Source organism: Erinaceus europaeus, chromosome 7 (genome assembly GCF_950295315.1).
Source record: "Erinaceus europaeus chromosome 7, mEriEur2.1, whole genome shotgun sequence".
In the NCBI taxonomy this organism is placed as follows: domain Eukaryota; kingdom Metazoa; phylum Chordata; class Mammalia; order Eulipotyphla; family Erinaceidae; genus Erinaceus; species Erinaceus europaeus.
The window spans coordinates 100,032,354-100,049,216 of record NC_080168.1 but is presented as its reverse complement, the minus strand read 5'-3'; the positions used below and the strand labels follow the sequence as shown (position 1 = coordinate 100,049,216).

General features: G+C 42.4%; 1 protein-coding gene across 5 annotated transcripts in view; it reads left to right on the top strand.

Annotated features, from left to right (window-relative positions):
• Positions 1-16,863, top strand: part of TBC1D30 (TBC1 domain family member 30) — a 126,038-nt gene that overhangs the window by 17,768 nt on the left and 91,407 nt on the right. For all 5 annotated transcript variants that reach the window (XM_060194993.1, XM_060194991.1, XM_060194992.1 and 2 more), the window contains one exon: positions 6,017-6,181. In XM_060194993.1, coding sequence (XP_060050976.1) covers positions 6,034-6,181 — 148 coding nt within the window. In that variant the 5' untranslated portion in view covers positions 6,017-6,033. The remainder of the gene's footprint in view (positions 1-6,016; positions 6,182-16,863) is intronic.

Sequence of the window (16,863 nt, the reverse complement as noted above, 5' to 3'; positions counted from 1 at the left end):
CGCAGGTGGCGCTAAGCACAAGGACCAGCGGAAGGATCCCGGTTCGAGCCCCCGGCTCCCCACCTGCAGGGGAGTCACTTCACAGGCGGTGAAGCAGGTCTGCGGGTGTCTGTCTTTCTCTCCCCCTCTCTGTCTTCCCCTCCTCTCTCCATTTCTCTCTGTCCTATCCAACAACAATGACATCAATAATAACTACAACAACAAAACAACAAGGGCAACAAAAGGAATAAATAAATTAATTAATTAAAAAAAAGAAGTATTTTCTTGTGAACATTTTTTTTTTCTCATTTGATCCTTTCTGGCTTCTCTGATCCCTTTCTCCCCCCCCCCCCATTCAAAGTGAATAGTTCCCAACCCCAGATGGAACCTCTAATGAGGGCTTAGCCAGTGCCAAGTTGAGGGGGAGATAGCTTCTGCCTGGCACTGACTAACTATGATAGCATGTGACAAAAAAAAAAAAAAACCTAAATAGTATAGACGGTTCACAGGAAGATTATTAGCTTCTGATTCCCATGTCTTTTTTTTTCACTTGTAGAAAAATTGCTTCTGAGATAAGTTTTTATTTGAATTCTTTTATCTTTTTTGAAAAAAATTCCATATTTGAAAAATCACTGAGTCACTTAAGTGTGCTGTTATACCTAATAGAATTAAATAGATTACTTAAAACAAACCTAGTCGTATCACATTGACCTACAATTTATTTTTGTTTTTATTTATTTTTTTGGTGTGCGTGTATGGTGCCAGGGACTTGTGCATGTGCAATTCCATTGTCCTTGGGTCAATTTTTTTTTTTTTGCCTCAGGGTTATTGCTGGGTTTCAGTGCCTGCACTATGAATCCACTGCTCCTGTGACCATTTTTTCAACTTTTTTTCTTTTTTTTTTTTTTTTGGCTAGGACAGAGAGAAATTGCGAGGGGAGGGAAAGATAGGGAGAGAGAACGATAGACACCTGCAGACCTGCTCACTACTTGTGAAGCGACTCCATGCCCCTCACCCACAGATGGGGAGTGGGGGCTCAAACTGGGATCCTTGTGCAGGTTCTTGCGCTTTGTACTCTGTGCGTTTAACCCAGTGCACCACTGCCTGCTCCCCCAGGTGAATTTTTCATTAAAAATATAAAAATTTGTTTATTTTACCAGAGCACTGCTTACCTCTGACCTATGGTGGTACAAGGGCTTAAACCTGGGACCTCAGAGCCTCAGCATTAAAGTGCTTTGTATAACCATTATGCTATCTCCCCAGCCCTTTCCTTCCTTTCTTCCTTCCCTCCCTCCCTCCCTTCTCTCTCTCTCTCTCCCTCTCCCTCTCTCTCCCTCTCTCTCCCTTCTCCCCCCCCTCTCTCTCTGTGTGGATTATTTTAATGGGAGAGAGTCAGACAGACAGACAGACACACCAGAGCACTGTTCAGCTCTGGCTTATGGTGGTGCTGGGGACTGAACCTGGGATGTTGGAGCCTCAGGCAAGGAAGTCTTTTCATACTTTTTAAGTTTCAGAGAAACGGAGAGAGACACCACAGCACCACCACCCCATTTATGTAGCTTTTCCTAGTGATGTGTTCTTATGTAGTGTTAGGACTTGAACAGCATGCATTGTGTCTGAAAAGATTTGTATTCTGCTAAGTGAGCTGTCTCCCAGCCCTCTATTTAAATTTTATTATTATTATTATTTGCCTCCAGGGTTATTGCTGCAGCTCAGTGCCTGCACCATGAATCCACTGCGCCTGGAGGCCATTCCTCCCCTTTTATTGCCCTTGTAGCTTTGTTGTGGTTATTATTATTGTTATTGTTGATGTCGTTAGTTGTTGGATAGGACAGAGAGAAATGGAGAGGGAAAAGAGAGGGGGAGAGAAAGATAGATACCTGCAGACATGCTTCACCGCCTGTGAAGCGACTCCCCTGCAGGTGAGGAGCCGGGACTCGAACCTGGATCCTTCTGCCGGTCCTTGGTGCTTTTGCACCACGTGCGCTTAACCCACTGCGCTACAGCCTGACCCCCTCTGTTTATTTTTAACTAATAACCTACAGATGGAAAAAGAGTGCTATTAAGAACATTTGTACTGGAGCCTGGTAGTGGCGCTCCTGGTTGAGCACACATGTTGAGCACATAGGTTGAGCCTGGTTTCCATCCCCCGGTCCCCACCTGCAGGGGGAAAAAGCTTTGCAGGTGGTGAAGTAGTGCTGCAGGTGTCTCTCTTTGTCTCTCCCTCATTCTCTCTCCCTACCCTCTTGATTTCTGGCTGTATCTATCTTATAAGTAAAGATAATACAGATTGAAGCCCCTGGTTCCCACCTGCAGGGGGAAAGCTTCATCAGGGGTGAAGGAACACCCCTTTACCTCTCTCCCCCCTTACCTCTTGCTTTCTCTCTATCTCTGTCCTAAATAAATAAATAAAATAATAAATAAAAATAGTAACTAAAAAAGAACATTCTCTATTGTTGGGGTCTCTGGCGGGGTGATCTCCAGGAGAAAGGTAACGGACCGGTTCTTTCTTGCTCGCGTAAGGGATGACAAGAATTAAAGACACCGGGAAGACCTGCAGCGTGCTCAGACCTCAGATCTCAAGTCTCAGGTCTCAGGTCTCAGGTCTTCTTTATTAGCAGGTGGGCAAGGTTTAAGTAGAAAACCAAACAAAGAACATTATTCAAATTTGTCAGAAATTACAGGTTTCTTAAAGGTCGGCTTGCCCCTATGGTAGGGGGCTGGTATATGACAAGAATTGATGCAGATACATAAAGGTCAAGATAATTAGTCTCCTGATGCAGGCATTTAATTATCCAAAGGCATTTGAGGGGAACCAGTTAAGGCAAGATAGAGAGAAGATAAGCAAGGTTTGATGCAAATTGAGAACATCAAAGGGCACTGCTAGGAGTGTGTGATAAGGTGTGTTCTCCTCTGTGAACTTTGAGTAAGTGAATCTTAAAGTAGGTGGCCATGTGGCCTGCAGTTAATGGGTAGAAGTATTGGGGTTTCTGTGGGCCTGAGAGTCAAGAAGGAAAGAACTAAGTCTGAACTCCCCTTTGCTCACCTCGGTTGAGAGAGACTAACCAAGAAGGTATCTTCTCAGACATCCATCCAAGGATGGGGGTAGTTCTCCCTAAGCTCTTATCAAGCTTACACATAGTCCCAACACTCTATTAGTTTACCATTATCCTCTATTACTTTACCACTGATGTAATAGACTCAGAAGGATTATTTTTTAGCAGGTTTACCATCTGAACACTGTAATGATACAACATGTAGGTACCAATTTTCAGGTAATAAGTAAAATTGCAACCAAAATTTGGTCAAGAGCCTTTGCTTACATGCTACAAGTTGCACCAAGGATAAAATTTATCCTTTTTTTTTTAAAGGAAAAGATTGAATTATTTATTTTTCTTTTTAAAATTTTCTTTATTGGGGGATTAATGGTTTATAGTTGATAGTAAGATACAGTAGTTTGTACAGGCATACGTTCTTTTTAAAAAATAATAATTTTTTTTTCCCTCCAGGGTTATTGATGAGCTCGGTGCCTGCACCATGAATCCACCCTTCTTGGAGGCCATTTTCCCCCTTTTGTTGCCCTTGTTGTTGTAACCTCGTGTTTATTATTATTGCCATTGTTGATGTTGTTCGTTGTTGGATAGGACAGAGAAATGGAGAGAGGAGGGGAAGACAGGGGGAGAGAAAGATAGACACTTGCAGACCTGCTTCATCGCCTATGAAGTGACTCCCCTGCAGGTGGGGAGCTGGGGGCTTGAACCGGGATCCTTACGTGGGTCCTTGCACTTTGTGCCACATGTGCTTAACCCGCTGCGCCACTGCCGGACCCCCCAAAATATTAAATTTTTAAAATTATCTTTATTTATTTATTTATTGGATAGAGACAGTCAGAAACTGAGAGGGAAGAGGGTGATAGAGAGGGGAATAGACACCAACAGACCTGCTTCACCACTCATGAAGCCTCCTCCCTGCAAGTGGGGGCCAGGGCTTGAACCTGGGTCCTTATGCATTGTAACGTGCATCCAAGCAGGTGCACTACCACCCGGCCCCAATAACATTTCCACATAACAATACTACCCCTACTAGGTGCTCTGCCGTCATGTTCCAGGTCCTGAAACCTCCCCACCTCCCACCCCAGAGTCTTTGACTTTGGTGCAATACACCACTTCTATTCCAAATTCTGCTTAGTGTTTTCTCTTCTGATCTTGTTTTTCAACTTCTGCTTGTGAGTGAGATCATCCCATATTCATCCTTCTGATTCTGACTTACTGCACTTAACATGATTTCTTCAAGCTCCATCCAGGATGGGGCGATGAAAATGAATTCACCATTTTTAATAACTGAGTAGTATTCCATTGTGTGTATATATAACACAGCTTGCTCAGCCCACTCATCTGTTGTTGGACACCTGGGCTGCTTCCAGGTTTTGGCTATTACAAATTGTGCTGCTATGAGCACAGGTATATACAAATCTTTTTGGATGGGTGTTTTTGGTTCCTTAGGATATATCCCCAGGAGAAGAATTGCAGGGTCATAGGGTAGGTCCACTTCTAGCCCTCTGAGAGTTCTCCAGACTGCTCTTCAGAGGTTGGACCCATTGACATTCCCACCAGCAGTGCAGGAGGGTTCCTTTGTCCCCACACCCTCTCCAGCATTTGTTGCTACTATGAATTATTTATTAATGAGGCAGAGGAAGAAAGAGAAAAAGTGGGAGAACATAAAACAGTGTTACTCTGGCATGTGTGGTGCCAAGGATCGAACTTGGAACCTTACACTTAGAAATCCTGTGCTCAGTCACTGCACCACCACCCCAGTAACAAAATTGATCGTAACAGTATGTATGCCTCATAGACTGAACAGGAAATGTTTGAAAGACTTATTTGCTCAGGTTCGTGTGTTCCTGGGGTGGTAGGGAAAGAGAACTGGAGAGTGAGAGAGTGTAAAGCTCTGCCTCACCATCTGCAGAGTTCTGTTCATTTGGTCTGTGTTGCTCTCATGTGGTGCCAGGGACCAAGCTCTGGGACTCACAAATGCAAGACACACACTTCATTTTTTTAAAATATTTAATTTATTTATTTCCCTTTTGTTGCCCTTGTGGTTTTTCATTGTTGTTGTAGTTATTATTGTTGTTATTGATGTTGTCATTGTTGGATAGGACAGAGAGAAATGGAGAGAGGAGGGGAAGACAGAGACGGGAAGAGAAAGACAGACACCTGCAGACCTGCTTCACCGCCTGTGAAGTGACTCCCCTGCAGGTGGGGAGCGGGGGACTCAAACCGGGGTCCTTATGCCGGTCCTTGCTCTTTGCACCACGTGTGCTTAACCCGCTGGGCTACCGCCCGACTCCCACACACTTCATTTTTAAAAAATATTTATTTATTGGGAGTCGGGCGGTAGCCCAGCGGGTTAAGCGCAGGTGGCGCAAAGCACAAGGACCGGCATAAGGATCCCGGTTCGAGCCCCAGCTCCCCACCTACAGGGGAGTCCCTTCACAGGCGGTGAAGCAGGTCTGCAGGTGTCTGTCTTTCTCTCCTCCTCTCTGTCTTCCCCTCCTCTCTCCATTTCTCTCTGTCCTATCCAACAATGACAACAACAATAATAACTACAACAATAAAACATCAAGGGCAACAAAGGGAATAAATAAATAAAATAAATAAAAATAAATAAAAATTTTATTTATTTATTTATTTATTCCCTTTTGTTGCCCTTGTTGTAGTTATTATTGCTATTGTTATTGATGTCATTGTTGTTGATATTGTTGTTGTTGGATAGGACAGAGAAATGGAGAGAGGAGTGGAAGACAGAGGGGGAGAGAAAGATAGACACCTGCAGACCTGCTTCACCGCCTGTGAAGCGACTCCCCTGCAGGTGGGAGGCCGGGGCAAGGATCCTTATGCTGGTCTTTGCGTTTTGCGGCCCATGCACTTAATCTGCTGCGCTACTGCCTGACTCCCACACACTTTATTTTTATTCTTTCTACTTCTATGTTTATTTGATCTGTTTCTATTGTTCTGTTTTTCTCTTTAAATTATAATAGATACAAATGAACTGAAGATGATCCTTCAGGAGCTGAAGTACAGAATTGGCATTCAATCAGCGAAGTTACTCCGGCAGCTGAAGCAGAAGGACAGGCTTTTGCATAAAGTACAGAGGAACTGTGATGTTGTGACTGCATGCCTGCAGGCTGTGTCACCAAAGAGAAGTAAGTGCTGAGTCAGAAGTCACTGTGTTTTTGACAAACCCAAAAGGTTTTAGATGGAAGCTATTAGCACAATGAACAACCCAGCCAGCCTCCTATTTTTTTTTCTCACTTAAAATGTCTATTGCATGTCATATGTTACAAGCATACTTTATTATTTGAGGTCGTGCTTTACCTTGGCAGTGGTTGTTTTCACTTGATGCTAAAGCATGAACTAAATCTGTATTTTAAAAACAGCATCAAACAGACACAATTGAAAAGGCATATTTTGTTGTCATTCTCTGCTGCTCTAACTAGTGAATTAAACAGTTGACTTAGGGAGTAGGGCGGTAGCGCAATGGGTTAAGCACACGTGACGCAAAGCACAAGGACCAACGTAAAGATCCTGGTTCGAGCCCCCAGCTCCTCACCTGCAGGGGAGTCGCTTCACAAGCGGTGAAGCGGGTCTGCAGGTGTCTATCTTTCTCTTTGTCTTCCCCTCCTCTCTCCATTTCTCTTTGTCCTATCCAACAATGACGACAACAATAGTAACTACAACAATAAAACAACAAGGGCAACAAAAGGGAATAAATAAATATTAAAAAAAACCATAACAGTTGACTTAGAAAAGGGAGCCCTTGTAACAGGATCTTACAACTTGCTCCAATATCTGAAAAGGACAAGAACTATTGTAAGAGATGAAGTCTAATTAAATTAACGCTGTGGAGCATCTGTTCATAACTAAGAGCTGCATGGTTTACTGAATTCGAAATAGTTCAGTTACTAATTTGTGTTAGATGATAGATAAATCTCTGTGTTAATTTTATAATACTCCGGGAACAGATGTGTTTTATTCTGCTAACATTTCCTTATTTTTGTCTTGTATTCTTTATTAACATGCAGCATGGCAGAACAGTTTATTCAGGTAAATATAGGCACTAGCAATGCATTTTTGACAAAATGTCTGTGGCAGCTTTTTAGGTGCATGTAAAAATAGCTCATTCTTGTTCCTTTACCCTGTAACATTTCATATGTAAGGTGATGTCTCCTAGCATTTTTTTAAAATCCCAGATTTGTGTTAGTTTTATAAAACACTTTTCAGGATTTGGTTATCATTAATGACATTGTGGCTTAACTTTAATTCACATATGCTTTAGTATTAAAAGACATACTGTGTTTGTTTTTTCTCTTATTATTATCCTGTCATTGTTATCCATATCCCCAGGTTATCGTTCATTGCCATTTAGTAAAAAGGTTTTAATCTAATATTAAACAGAATGCTGTGTGATTTTTATGGTGATAGAAAAGGTCTAAGCAAAAAGGAGAGATGTAATTGAGTGGACTCTTCTTTTTTTAAAATTTTTCTTATTTTTATTTATTTATTGTTGGATAGAGACTGAGAAAAACTGAGAGGGGAGGGAGAGATAGAGAGTGAGAGAGACAGGGAGACATCTGCTGCACTGCTTCATCGCTTGTGAAGCTTTCCTTCTGCAGGTGGGGACCAGGGGCTTGAACCTGGATCCTTGTGCACTGTAAATGTGAGCATTTCACCAGGTGTGCCACCATCTGCCCCTCTTTTCTTTAAGATTTATTTACTGTGAGAGAAAGAATGAGAGAGGGAGGAGAGTGTAAAGGGGGATTAGAACACTGCTCACCTCTGCAATATTGTGGGGTTGAGTGTGTGACTGAGTCTTAGGCATGTAAACTGGTGCTCTAATAGAGCTAGCTGTCTCCCTACGTGGGACTGGTTTTGAATAGTGCTTTAGCGAGGGTCAGACGCTTCTCTGAGGTAGGTAGGGTGAGTGGTATATGTTTCCGTGTATCTTTGTTCATCTATACATGCACACATATATATACTGATACATGTACTGGCAGATGTAGCTATACAAGGTATGTACTATAAATACTTCATATTTTCCCATGGATTTTAAATCACAAGCATTGGTGAAAGTATTATTTAAAAAATATTTATTAAAAACAACCTGCACTGGGGCCAGGTGGTGGCTCACCTGGTTGAGTGCACATGCTACTGTGTACAAGGACCCAGGTTCAAACCCCTGGTCTCTACCTGCAGGGGGATAGCTTCACAAGCGGTGAAGCAGGGCTGCAGGTATCTCTCTGTCTTTCTCCCTCTCTATTCCCTCCTCCCATCTCAACTTCTCTCTGTCTCTATCCAGTTAAAAAAAATAGTGTTCACCTGGTTAAATCCACATGTTACCATGTACAAGGACCTGAGTTCAAGTCCCTGAAAGAGGAAACCTTCACAACCAGTGAAGCAGTGCTGCATGTCTATCTCCTCTCCCCTTCTTCCCTCTCAATTTATTCCTGTTGTGTCAACTAAATAAAAAGATAATTAAGAAATATATTACTTTCTCCTTTCATTTTTTAAATTTTTAAAAAATATTTATTCCCTTTTGTTGCCCTTGTTTTATTGTTGTTGTTATTGATGTCGTCACTGTTGGGTAGGACAGAGAGAAATGGAGAGAGAAGGGGAAGACAGAGGGGGAGAGAAAGATAGACATTTGCAGACCTGCTTCACCGCTTGTGAATCGACTCCTCTGCAGGTTAGGGAGTCACCAGGGGATCGAACCTGGATCCTTACGCCGGTCCTTGCACTTTGTACCACCTGTGCTTAACCCACTGTGCTACCGCCCGACTCCCTCCCATTTCATTTTAGAATACTTGATTGATAGTTCACTTTTCAATTTAGTTTTCACCTACTCATTATTACTATTTTTGCCATAAGTTAGAAACCCAAAGTGGGGGTCCAGGTGGTGGTGTACCTGGTTAAGGGAATGTATTACCATCCACAAGGACCATGATTCAAGCCCCTGGTTCCCACCTGCAGAGGGAAAAGCCTCACAAGTGTGAAGCAGTGCTGCAGGTGTCTCTCTGTCTCTTTATCTCCCTTACCTCTCAATGTATATCAGATAAAATAACTTTTAAATTTATTTTATTTATTATTGGATAGAGACAGAGAAATTGAGAGTGTCTGGGGAGATAGAGATGGAGAGAGACAGAGACACCTGCAGCCCTGCTTTGCCACTTGTGAAGCTTTATCCCTACAGGTGGGGACCAAGGACTTGAACCTGGGTCCTTGCACACTGTAATGTGAGGATTAACTAGGCGTGCCACCATCTGACCCTACAAAATAAATTAAAAAAAACATTAGTGGAGATAGTGTCGTAGTTATATGACAGACTTTCATATCTGAGGCTCTGAGGTCTTAGGTTCAGTCCTCAGCACCACTAAATGAGAGCTGAGCAGTGCACTGATGAAAAAAGAAGGGAGGAGTTGGGCGGTAGCGCAGCAGGTTAAGTGCAGGTGGCTCAAAGTGCAAGGACATGCGTAAGGATCCCAGTTCGAGCCCCCGGCTCTCCACCTGCAGGGGAGTAGCTTCAGAAGCGGTGAAGCAGGTCTGCAGTTGTCTATCTTTTTCTCCCCCTCTCTGTCTTCCCCTCCTCCCTCCATTTCTCTCTGTCCTATCCAACAACAATGACAGCAGTAACGACAATAATAACACCAACAATAATAAACAACAATAATAAACAATAAAAGGGAAAAAATAGCCTTCAGGAGTTGTGGATTTGTAGTGCAGGCACAGCCCCAGCAATAACTCTGGAGACAAAAAGAAAAAAAAAAAAAGAACTTTTGCTGGGGTTTGGGTGCTAGTGCAGTGCGTTAAGTGCACAAGGTTTGAGCCCCTGACTTCCCACCTGCAGGAGGGTTGCTTCACAAGCGGTGAAGCAGATCTGCAGGTGTTTTTCTCCCCCCCCCCCCCCCCGTCTTCCCCATCTCTCTTGATTTCTCTCTGTCCTGTTCAACAGCAACAACAAGAACAACACAGAATGGGGAAAAAAAAAAAGGCCTCCAGGAGCAGTGGATTCATAGTGCAGGTACCAAGCCCCAGCAATAACCCTGGAGGGAAAAAAAAAAAAAAAGACTTTTGTTGTTGTTAACAGGAGTACAGTCCCACACCTCCCCACAATTGGTGCCAGTACACTTTACCCACCACCAAATTTACCTTTCATTTCTTTATGGTTTTTCCACTTCCATATATATTCTTAAACAAGGCACACTTTTGAAAAACTGGATAGCATGCCCTAGCCTGGTTCTATAGGGAAAGGCAGCATTGCTGCTGTTAAATGAAAAGCTCTCAGAAGATAAACCAGTCTGTGGGCATCCATTTGATGTTAGGTTCCCTTGAGAATTCACAAGAGGATCCAGCAGACAAGATTAAAAGTGAGTTCTGTGGTACACACTAGAGCGAGTTTGGCTAGTTGTTGAATGGTTAGCTATCTTGGAGGAATAAATTACTTTTATTTTTTGTTTATTTTATTCCTCACACATATATTATTTCTTATGCTCCTAGTAAAAAAACAAACAAACAAATACACACATATATATGGAGATAGAGAGAGAGAGAGAGAGAGAGAGAGAGAGAGAGAAAAGACCGTAGCACAAGAGCTTCTCATGGTGCCATGGCCCTCCTATGTGGTACCAGATTTTGTCCTGAAGAATGCTTTCTTCCCCTCCTTCTCGTTCTTCCTCTGGTAAGCCAATAAGGCATATATTGTTTCTCTTGAAGTCATCCCATAGGTTTTAGTGTCTCTTAATCTCTTTTTGAGATCTCTTACTTCTTTTTTAGTTGTCTCTAATGCATCCTCGATCTTGCTATTTCTGTCTTCAGCCTCATTGATTCTATTCTCTCTCCCCTCTACTGTTTTCTGGAGTTCATCTATTTTGTTTCCCTGTTCTGATACTGTTTTAGCTTGTTCAGCTAGTTGTGTTCATAGCTCAGCTATTTCTGCTTTCAGTTCTCTGATAACCTTGAGACAATTAGTGTTTTCTTCCAGAGTCTCATTTGTTGTTTCTGCATTTCTATTTTTTTAATATTTTTATTATTATTTATTTATTTATTGTATAGAGACAGTAAGAAATCGAGAGGGAAGGGGAGGATAGAGAGCGTGAAAGACAGAGAGACACCTGCAACACTGCTTCACCATTTGCAAAGCTTTCCCCCTACAGGTGGGGGCTGGGGGCTCAAACCTAGGTGCTTGCACACTGTAACGTGCACTCAACCAGATATGCCACCACCTGGCCCCTGTTTCTGCATTTCTGATGACAGTTCTTTCAAACTCTTTACTCACGCCTGTGATTATTTTCTTAACTAGCCTTTGGATGTTGATCTCATTATTTTGTGCTTCAACCTTTGGGGGGCTTTTAGCTGGACTCTTGTCCTGGTTCGTATCTCCAGTATTTCTTCTTGTTGGTTTAATCATTCTATATAGTGTGTTATGAGGTCCCTCTCTCAGTACTTTTCAAATTACTGATCACTCTTGCCTGGATTGACTTGTGTCTAAGTAAGGTAGTTAAAGGTTTCACAGTTGTGGAAATTAACAGTTATTTCGATATTATTTTTAATCCCTGAGTTGGAGCACAGTGGCTTTAAAAACCTATTTTGTTCTTTTTCTTCCCTGTAGGCTATGGGAGACTGAGGGCTTTTAAACTATAAGTAGGCTTCTTGGCTTAATCCCTCACTCCTTATCAAGAAATAAAGCAGGGTGGGGAAGAGATAATACAGTGGTTATGCAAAGAGACTCTCACACCCCAAGGATCCAAAGCTACAGGCTCAATTCAGCTTCTCTGCCAAGCCAGGCAGCACTGCTGGGCCCTGTGAGTTTCCAAAATAGTCCCATTTATAGTCTGTAGGTTCTAAGGAAACTATTCACCATGTTCTCATCAGGAGAACAACATGGGAAGGCTTCCACCACACAGCCCTACCGCTAGGCCACCAAGGAGTAGCTCTTCTCCTGAGTTTCCTGGTTAGTTCTCTGTGCCAGGGTGTCAGCCCAGGGCCTCCCCCCTGCTGCTCCAGCCTTGAGGGCAGTAGCAATGGAGACTCACAGTTGCATTTGGTGAGTCTCAGGGGAGTCCTCTCCTCCCTTCAGCTGTCTTTTTTGTTGGTGAAACAGATTGGAGTCTCAACTGGTAAACTGCTGGACTGTTACCAGCCACTTAATCTCTCCCTAGGCTCCTCTCTGTCCACGAGCTACACATGTTAGCACTCACCGGTGATTTGGTGGATTCCTGAAGCTGTTCTAATCCTGCCTTGTTGTGGTCCCAGATGAACTCCTTTGGTATTCCTAGTTGACCCAGGAAAGGAGAGGAGAGAAACACAGCTGCTGCTGCTCCGTAGCCCCACCTCCCAAAGTCAACTTTCTTAAGGACTTGTTGTTTTAGCTGTTCCATTAATGTTGTGCTGAGTTGAATGTGGCACTAGATTTTGAACCTGGACCTCATGCATGTTAAGGTACACACTCCCCAGTGAGCTGACTCTCTGGGCCCAGGGCTTACTTTGAATTTTTGATTCTAAGTTGACTATGAGGTTTTTTTTTTTTTTGCCTCCAGGGTAATTGCTGGGTCTCAGTGCCTGCACCATGAATCCACTGCTCCTGGAGGCCATTTTTCCCCCCTTTTGTTGTCCTTGTTGTTGTAGCCTTGTTGTGGTTATTATTGTTGTTGTTGTTGATGTCATTCATTGTTGAATAGGACAGAGAGAAATGGAGAGAGGAGGGGAAGACAGAGAGAGGGAGAGAAAGATAGACACCTGCAGACCTGTTTCACCGCACGTGAAGCGACTCCCATTCAGGTAGGGAGCCGGGGGGAGTTGAACCAAGATCCTTATGCTGGTCCTTGTGCTTTGCACCACGTGCGTTTAACCCACTGCGCTACTGCCTGAGCTCCGACTATGAGTTTTTTTGTTTTTTTTTTACCAAAGTACTCCTCAGTTCTGGTTTATGGCAGTGCAGGGGGATTGAATCTGGGACTTCTGATCCTCAGGCATGAGTCTCTTTGCATAACTAATACCCCCCTCCCTGCCCCGCCTTGAGCTTGTTCTCAGAAGTAGGTCAAAACAACACTTTGGTGAGTGTGGAGGAGATGGGGGAATAGGCATTTCATCAACACATTGTCAGATCAGCAAGTACAGATGAAAATCTGGACCAGCTCCCCTGGGCATTCTGCCATCTTGTTAGAAAGATCATCCAGGGAAGCTGCTGTGCTCACTGCTCTCCATGCAGTTGTCCTAGGAGCCCACTGCTCTAGTCTGGATGTGTCGTGGGTCTGGTTCACAGCCCCCATCTTGGGGATCCTCTCCCTATCATCCTGGAGTCTATTGTCTCTCTTATCTGTTGGATCGTTTGTCTTCTGTATCCTTTGTTTTCTTCTTGGTTGATGATATATTCTTGTGTATATTCTCTTGAGAAAGGGTGCCTCTGAGGTAAATTTTTGGAAACTGTTTATTGTTCTCACTTTGACAGTTCTATAATCACTGTACTGCCTTCTAGATTTCACTATTGCTCTTGGGGAACCTGTGAAGTTATTATAATTCCTGCTCATTGTGCTGAACTGTTTCGGTTTTTCTACTTGAAAGTTAAGGAGTCTTCTTGTTGGTATTCTGAAATTCACAATCATGTTGTTTGATGTGTGCCTCTATTGTCACTCATTAATTTGATTTAATTTAATTTAACTTTTTTTTTTTTTTTTTTTTACCGGAGCACTGCTCAGCTTTGGCTTGTGGTGTTGGGGATTCAGACGTGGGTATCTGCAGGAATCAGCCTCTGGCATGAAGTATCTTCCCAGCCCTCAATCATTCTTATTATGTCTCTTCAAAAGATGGCAAGTAGTCTGAAAGTCTATCTTGGAATATGTGATATAACAAAAGTTTGTCTTTTTTTTCCCTCCAAGGTTATCATTGGGGCTTGGTGTCTTGAAGGCCATTTTTTCCATTTTGTTGTCTTGTTGTTGTTATTGCTATTGTTGTTGTTGTTGGATAGGACAGAGAGAAATTGAGAGAGAAGGGGAAGACAGAGACCCCTGCAGATGGGGAGCCGGGGGTTATGCTGGTCCTTGAGCTTTGCTTCATGTGTGTGCTTAACCCAGTGCACTACTGCCCGCCCCCCGTAGAGGTTTGTCTTTAAATTTCTTGTGCCAATTTGGAATCTGGCTTCCTAGGATCTGTTGCAAGTCAGTTTCTCCTTGTCCTTGTACTTTTTTTTTTAGCTTTAAAAGCTTGCATGTGCACTTTCACCACTCCTGGGCCAACCTTTTCATTGCTTATTTGAGACAGAGAAAGAGAGAAACAGAGAAACAGGGAGAGAGACACAGAGACAGAGATAGAGGAGACACCACGGAACCAGAACTTATCCCATTGTTGTGGTACTCTGTGTGATGCTGGGATTTAAACCCAGGCTATGAGCATGACGGAGCCTCTGCCTACTGGGTGAACTATCTTCTGGTTCAAAATTCTGTTGTCAGGGAGTTGGGTGGTGGTGCAGTGGGTTAAGTGCATGTGGTGGTAAAGTGCAAGGACCGGCATAAGGATCCCGGTTCGAACCCCGGCTCCCCACCTGCAGGGGAGTCGCTTCACAGGCGGTGAAGCAGGTCTGCAGGTGTCTATCTTTCTCTCCTCCTCTCTGTCTTCCCCTCCTCTCTCCATTTCTCTCTGTCCTATCCAACAACGATGACATCAATAACAACAATAATATACAACAATAAAACAACAAGGGCAACAACAAAGGGAATAAATATTAAAAATTTAAAAATATATATTTATTTTATTTATTTATTCCCTTTTGCTGCCCTTGTTGTTTTATTGTTATAGTTATTATTGTTGCTGCAATTGATGCTGTCATTGTTAGATAGGACAGAGAGAAATGGAGAGAGGAGGGGAAGACAGAGAGAGAGGGGGAGAGAAAGATAGACACCTGCAGACCTGCTTCACCGCCCGTGAAGCGACTCCCCTGCAGGTGGGGAGCCAGGGGCTCGAACCGGGATCCTTACACCGGTCCCTGCGCTTTGCATGCCACGTGGGCTTAACCCACTGCACCACCGCCCGACCCCCTGGGTGTTTTTTTTATTATTATTATTTTTTGTCTCCAGGGCTGCGCACCTATGTGACTCCATTGCCCTCAGGTGGTTTCATTCTTTTTTATTTTCAGATAGAGACAGAGAGGTGGAGTACAGAGAATGGGGAGGGGAGGTGGAAGGAGAGTCACTGCAGCACTGCTCCACCATTCAGAGAGCTTCTCCTGATGCTGTGGTTCTGTGTTGAGACTTGAACCCAGGGCTTTGATCATGGTACACACTGGACCAGAAGAGCCATCTTCTAGACCCTAAATGAATTTTTTGAATCTTCCATACTTTCTCCTTAAAATTATTTGGGTAATGCTATACTATGACATACATCTTCCTTCTTCTTCTTCTTTTTTTTTTTTCCTTTTGGTCTTTGTGAGTTATGGTAAAAAAAATGAAGCCAAACAAAAAATATCTCTGTTATATTTTTAGCCTGGTTTTGGTGGAGAGCAAGATTGGGTGATTTTGTGTGTGTGTGTGTGTGTGTGTGTGTGTGTCTAGGGCTGCACACATATGTGACTCACACATAGTAAGGTATGCCTTACGATAAATCAGTGTCTGTATTACATTAAGTTCCTCACTTAAAGTTTAGTTCTACCCTTCATCATACAATGATCACTTTTTACCAGTTTGATCAACCTACTTCACCTCTTCCCTTCTGGCAACCACAGATTTGGTTTGATAACTTGTAAGTTTATTTTTGTTGTGTTTTCATTCATATATATATATATATATATATATATATATATAACCACATATAAGTGAAATCTTTTGTATATTTGTCTTTCTCTAATTTATCTCACAAATCTTAATATTTTCTAGGCCTTCCCATCTTGTTGCAAATGCAAATGTTATCTTTTATATAGTCAAGTAATATCTTTTCTGTATATATTTCCATATTTTCTATACCTGCTTGTCATCAGTGGATACTGAAGCTGCCTTCAACTCTAAGTTCATTTGAATAACAAGACATTGAATATATGGGTGTATATATTCACTGACTTTCAAGTTTGTGTTGTGCTTTTTGGGTAAATACCTGTGATTCTTTTTCGTAACTCAGATGTGCCTTCCCTTTTTTGCATCAGCTCATTTATCCTAAAAGATAAAAAAGAAAATTTTCTGGCTTCATTGAGATATAGTTGGAATATAAAAAATAAAAGATTACATTTCTTTAGGCTAGGTGGATGTGCATTGTATTTGGAACTTGGTGACAGAATTTAGAACAGATTTAGACATAATTTTGAGATATAATCAGTAGCTTGGTCTTCATGAAGTGACTTAATAATATGACTAACTGAAAGAAACTGGATTACAGCTGCTTATTATACATTAAAAATTTTTTTTATTATCTTTATTTATTGATTGGATAGAGACAGTCAGAAATTGAGAGGGAAGGGAGGGATAGAGAGAGTGAGAGACAGAGAGACACCTGCAGCACTGCTTCACCACTTTTGAAGCTTTCCCCTGCAGGTGGGGACTGGGGGCTCGAACCCAGGTCCTTGCGCATTGTAACATGTACACTCAACCAGTTGCACCACCACCCAGCCCCGCTTATTATGCATTTTATCAATACTTTAAACTCTTGGGTGTCTTGTAGGTAAGAGCTATCTTTCCATTTTGTCATAATTTACTTATTCTTATAATGCTTCAAATTTGTGTAGTATTTGAAAGTACAGTGATATCTTTTGAACTTATAACTTATTTTATTTAAATTTTATTTATAAAATGGAAATATTGACAAGACCATAGGATAAGAGTGGTACAATTCCACACAATTCCCACCTGAACTT